Raw genomic sequence first — 6,264 nt, 5'->3', positions numbered from 1 at the left:
CTTACCATATGAACTATATAGGTCTAACTAGCTCAAATCATTTTAAGTAGTTAAAATCTATTTTGAATTTAAACAAAATTTACCGTAGATATAACCAAATCGCTTAATTAATTGCTGTTGTCAAAAAAAGAAAGTCATCCACTACTTCTGTTCCATTCAAATCAATTAGCTCTTATGTTAGGAATATAAAAATATTCAACTAAAAATTTTTTTATGAAATGTCAAAATTAGCAATAAAATGAAAATTACTATGATTGCTGATAATAAAGTAAATATTTACAATAATCTATTATTATTATGTTGAGGGTTTCTTCATAACTTCTTTAGCACGTTTGCAAATGTATATTGTATGCTTTTTTCAGGAAAAACGATAGTTATTTCTTAATATAAATCTAGTTAAGTGAGCTAGTGTAAGTATGCTGAGTCATCATAAGCTATTTGATTTGAAAATTGAATATATTTATTCAAGAAATATAATTACAAATGTGTAGTGATTTAATTATTTTTAAATTAATCAATCTTGTAATTAGCATGTAAAGATGAGTACATGAAACTGAATGCTGCAATAAATTTAAGTACTTTATATATCAATGTTAATATTAAATATGTATAGCGTATTACATGTAATTGCGATTACAATATAAATGATGTGAATAATAGCAAAGATATTGTCTAAGAAAGATTCAAGTAATATAATTTTGCAGTTAAAAATTTTGAATAATCACATATAATAACTGACAATGACTTATAATATAGGAACTGATCTTATAATATTAGTATAATTATAATAAATATTATACAATTCTTTATGAAAAATTATTGGAATTATTGGAATTAACTCGAGTTACAGAGTTAACTCGAAATATGAAGGATAGGCAACTCTTAAGTTCTTCCATACATTGTGCTTGTGCATTGCGTTATGACCTTTTTTAAATAAGTGTTGTACAAATAATTGTTAATAAAATTTTTAAAATGCAAATTGCTTAATGTATATTTATCAATTTTTAATCTTTATAAAAATGTGTCCTAAATCAAATTTTTTATTAGTGCTACTCTGTTATTCAAAATTTTGAACTACATAAATGCAGTAAAAATTCATTGACAACTCTTTTAGTCTTTCACTAGTAAATACATAAATGCTTATAATCACATGTTTTAGTTTTATTTAAAATTACATATATTATTTAGTACACATGATTATTTTATTTACAATTACTACATATATTTTCTTATTTATAATTACGTGTTTTATTTTATAGATGCAGTGAATATCTAAATAAAAATATTTAAAATATCTGTATAAAAAATTTTTAACAAAATAATTTAGTTGATATAATTGGCAAAACTAATTCATTTGTGTCACACTTTTTTAGATTTCACAAAATTTTATTGGTTTGTTTATAAAATCAACTTGAACAAAACAAAAATAAAATTATTTTCGTTATTTTTAAGAGACCCAAAATATAAAGTTAATATGTATATTTAAAAAAAATTACAGTATATCAATTTTTTATAATACTACGTTTATATTGTGAGATTAAGAAAACGAGATTAAGTAAATCTGGCGTTTGCATTATATATTGGAGATTAATTTTGACGTTTCTCTTGTGTTTTGTTTCATATATAAAGCATTTAATAACAATTTTGTACAAAGAAATTATAATATAAATTTCATAAATAGTTTTATAATAACTAACTTAATAAATTTTAGTTATAAATATGCAAAACAAAACTATTATTAAAAAAATTTATTAAATTTTACAAACTTTGACAAATTTTCAATGTTTGTTTTGAATAGATTTTGACATTTCTTTTCCAATTCTTCTAAAATCGTAAAATTAATCTACGATATTAAACCATTTGCAGAGTTGCACAGAATCATCATTTTTAGGAGATTAAAAATTAATCTCGACCAAAAGGAGATTAATTTTTATATGGAAAATCTGAGACTAAAGAATAAGATTAATATTTAAATCTCGATAATTCCTTGAATGTACCCTTAATCACACAATGTAAACGCCGTATGCTACCAATATTGCAGTAAACTTTCGTGGTTAACATTTAAAGAGTAAAACGAACTATAATATAATATTGTTATTAATATTTGTTTTTTTTTTAAGTAAAAAGAAATTTCATATTTTTAACACTAATTGTAGTTAATGCTTATGGTGAGTATGTACAACACATATGAAGTCAAATTTATGTAGTTCTGCGTATGTACTCTTTAATTCCAAGTAATGTGGTAAAAAGCAATTTTTACCATATTGTGATTAATATGTAAATTATTTCAAGTATAATATATATATATAAAATATGCAAATATAATATTTATGAAATATTTAAGTGAAATGTGTTGAATTTTTTTTTGGGGTTATTATTAAATTTTATTGATATGGCAATGCTCTTTCGTTTATTAACATATCGAAAGTGCAGCATATTGACAGCATCGTTAAGTAGATTTTGTGTTTACAGAAAAAGTGGCTATACTTGCACAAGCTTCTGCCAAAATTTATATTTAATTTTTTATCTTCCCATTTGTTTACATGAAAATATCCAAAATTACGTCCGAAACGGCAGAACAACAACAACTGAAAATGGATCGGCGCAAAAAGCGTACGTCGACCAATCAGTATATGATGTATATAGACCTGATGGAAAAAGACCAGATATTTGCCACACAGCGTGTGCCCCGTGACACGGATAGCAATTATTTGACTAAGAAATGGAAGGAACTATCAGCAAAACTGAACACATGCCAAAATGGTCCCACTTTGACTGCAGAAGAGTGGCGTAAGGTAAGTTTATTTGCATTAGCATTGGCGGTATGTTAAATTATTAACTAAAAAATATTTTTTGTTTTCAATGCAGCGTCTAAACGATTGGAAAAATACCACGCGATGTAAATATCGACGTAGTGTGTCTGGTGAAAAGGATATATCTCTTACATCACTAGAATTGAAAGCATTAGATTTATTTGGTAAAGCGCCAGTGGTACCAACAGTGCCGGATCAAATGTCATTGCAATTAAAATGTGAAAAAGATGCTCAAGATGGTGATGAGGAATTCGAAACACAACGTACATCGGAAGCTTTTCAAAAAGAATTACAGGCTGCTGTTGAGGAAGCAATAGGCGGTGATGACGATGAAGCGTTAGGTGATGAGCACGACGATAACGAAGAAATACTACCAGATGAATTGGAACCAAAAGTGGAACACTCTAATACGGGCAATGGTACAACAACTACTTATAGAACGATTGTTGTTGAGAACACGCCCTATACTGATGAGAGTCCAAACGAAGAGGATCATTTAGAATTCATAACACATCGCAAGCAAATAATTGGATCGACTGCTAATAGCGCCGTACCAGGAAATGTGCAAACAATTGTACACACAGCGCCCGCAACTACAGTGACAAAATTAATAAATGGCGATATACCATTGAAAAGACTACGTTCACATGCACCGGAACAAATAATATACGAAGGTAATCCTAGAAAAAAAATGTTTTAAAATTTGTTGACATCCTAAAATTTGAAAAATGTTTTTAATATGAATATTACTATATTTAAGTAAGATTCACCTGAACACAATCCAAATGTAGTTATCCTAGATCAAAATATGTTTATAATAACGATAAATCATACTAGAAGCTTGATTAGTCTATTTCAGTGGCAGTATATAGTGTGACATGTTTCCCTGACATTTTAATGCGAAAAAGCAAAGTAAAAAAGCTGCAATATTATAATTACAGTTTCATGTGCAATGATGCCACAGTCGGTAGTCATCCTTCTATTCTTCTAAGTGTTGTTTTTGGTATAAATGACAGTGATGTCATTAATCTGTGTTTCAACTTAAGAACAGTGACAAATAGTAAATTCCCTGCTTAAGTTTTAGGGTCTATCATTATTCAGTTTAAGCAACTACTCTTGTAAAAGTATATCTCAAATTTGTATTGTTCTACATAACGTTTAGAAATTAGTTCCATATAAATCATTTTAAGCGTTCACATTTTATTTGAACAAAACAATCTTTAAAATATTCTATGACTATCGGATTTTATTAACACAAGTCTTATGTTGGTATTGCTAAAGTACGAATTTTTTGATATACAAGTTTTCGTTTCTATTATCCGAATTATCTATCATTAATTGATGATAATTTATACTAAATTGGATGAAGAAACCGGGCAACTTTAATGAGGCTGAAATAAGTCTGTGCACTTGACAGAAAAATAAATAGTCCAATTCATGCGTAATAAAGCTACAAATGAGGTATATATTGGGAATCAAACGAAAGCAATAGGGACAGTCAGTACTTTTATTCTTAGTTTTCATGACAGCGGTTAAATAATGTGATCGATTCTATTCACCAATGGGATTAAACGATTGTAATTTGCTTTACGATTTCCCTAATTGGTACCCTTAATGAAGTAGCGAGGTATATGCCACTTTCAAGTGCAAACAAGTTCATTATTCCTTAGAAAATTGTTATTATTATATTTTATAATCCATTTCATTAAAAAGGTTTAACAATGTATTTTGTCTTTCTCTAATGAAATACATTAGTGGGGTCTATGTCTCGAAAGCACTCGTCAATTTTGACGACCAAGTACCGTTCACTACTCCCAAACTGGCTACTCACAACAACAACAACTGAAATACACTATAAAAAAATCTCCCACTCACCCAATATTCTCCTTTATTTTACTTCGCGCTCCCCAACCATCACCCATACACATCCCAACTCATTGTATTCGTCTTGTAAACCTTACATGTTATCTGCTTTAAAGGAACCAGAGGGTTACTACAACAACATATAAAAATCTTGATTCGTTTACGTTGTGATTCTTTTATAAGCGCCTTTGCACCATTTAGTTTCCACATCCCTGTTACCAACTGATTGCCCGCTTGTTTTGAAACCTTTATTAAAGTTGCATAAAGCGTGCAGATATTATAAAAAAAAACAAAATGTTCCAAATGATATCTGAAAAAAGATATCATTTTGAGTATTTTAATTAAGGAAATCAGTTTATTTTATACATTTACTTGCGTTATTAAAAAAAAATTAAAATATATTTGATTTTATTTTATTTTAGTGAAAAAAGCGCCTGTAACTCAACATCATACACACCGCATTACGACTATACACAATAGCACACCAAACACTATTACACATCATCATCAACAACACCAGCAATCACATACACACCAGCAGATCCAACATATACAGGAGGCTGCTCCCATTGCTGAGACCAGCCCCATCACTTCTCAGGATGCACGCGAGCTAACACGACAACTGAGACGTATTGCGAATATTAAAGCAGAGAAGCTAAAATTTGAGATTGCCAGATATAAATTCAACAATCCAGGATTTCAATACAACAGCCCACAATTATAGTATCATTCTACAAATCCACATCAGAATGACTGTAAAAAACAAGTAGAATTTAAATTAAATAATGTTTTGGTGTATCTAGGCTAAGTTTAGTTTAAATAATAATTCGTGTGAATTATTTTTATTTACGTCATAATAGTTTATAGAGTTTAACTTAAATTATTTACTGAATTCGCTGAAATTTACAATGATATTGTATTGTATAGGCGAATAACTCGAAAAAATTTTATTTTGATTATTCAGATTTTTAAAATGCAAACACTTTTAAACAGACCCATAAACAGAAATTTATTTAAGAAGGGCTTTCGACTTTACTTTTGTTTACCATTCAGTTATGTCATAATGAATAGATATAAATATACATAGTCCTTCGACTCCTTCCTTTCGGGTGGAGGTACTTAGCTACTTAGCCTAGAAACCTCTACTTAGCTACGTGCCAGCGTTTAAGGTACTCTTAAGCTTATATAAATCTCCAAATCATTTATAATGTGAACAATAAATCAGTTGCTTCGATTATTAAAACATTTATTTAATACGAACAAAGAAAATAAATTCTAAAACAAACAGAATATGATAGAGCCTGAACATATTAAGTATCAAGTATCAGAAACAAAAAATGAGTTCTACTCACATTTTATACACTTTTAATGTATTTTTATTATGTTTATATTTATTACTATTAATACCCTTTACACTATTGTGTATAATTGTATATTGAATTTATCAAGATGTTTGTAACGTAGTGAATAGAAACATCGGAGAATCTAAGATCTGTTTGTACTTTTGATCTACTTGTCTAGTCGATCTGGACATTTTTTTTTATCGATGTGAAGGGTACTTGAAGCTTTGACAAAGCCAAAGCTAAAT

General features: G+C 28.5%; 1 protein-coding gene across 1 annotated transcript; it reads left to right on the top strand.

Moving 5' to 3' along the window:
- Window positions 1–2,415: 2,415 nt before the first annotated feature.
- LOC119681608 lies at window positions 2,416–5,504 on the top strand. The gene is made up of 3 exons (XM_038094851.1): window positions 2,416–2,795; window positions 2,869–3,487; window positions 5,099–5,504. The coding sequence occupies exons 1-3, from the start codon at window positions 2,544–2,546 to the stop codon at window positions 5,398–5,400; spliced, it is 1,173 nt and encodes a 390-aa protein (XP_037950779.1). The 5' UTR covers window positions 2,416–2,543; the 3' UTR covers window positions 5,401–5,504.
- The last annotated feature ends 760 nt before the right edge of the window (window positions 5,505–6,264 follow it).

This window comes from Teleopsis dalmanni, chromosome 2 (assembly GCF_002237135.1).
Source record: "Teleopsis dalmanni isolate 2A chromosome 2, ASM223713v2, whole genome shotgun sequence".
NCBI classification, from domain to species: domain Eukaryota; kingdom Metazoa; phylum Arthropoda; class Insecta; order Diptera; family Diopsidae; genus Teleopsis; species Teleopsis dalmanni.
The sequence above is the reverse complement of the archived record's forward strand: the minus strand, read 5'-3'. Positions and strand labels throughout refer to the sequence as shown.

Excerpts from the sequence above, each read along its gene's own strand:
- LOC119681608 (XM_038094851.1), top strand. The coding sequence starts at position 2,544 with ATGAAAATATCCAAAATTACGTCCGAAACGGCAGAACAACAACAACTG. Across the intron at positions 2,796-2,868 it reads CTGCAGAAGAGTGGCGTAAG|CGTCTAAACGATTGGAAAAA; the intron begins GTAAGTTTATTT and ends TTTTCAATGCAG. Across the intron at positions 3,488-5,098 it reads GGAACAAATAATATACGAAG|TGAAAAAAGCGCCTGTAACT; the intron begins GTAATCCTAGAA and ends ATTTTATTTTAG.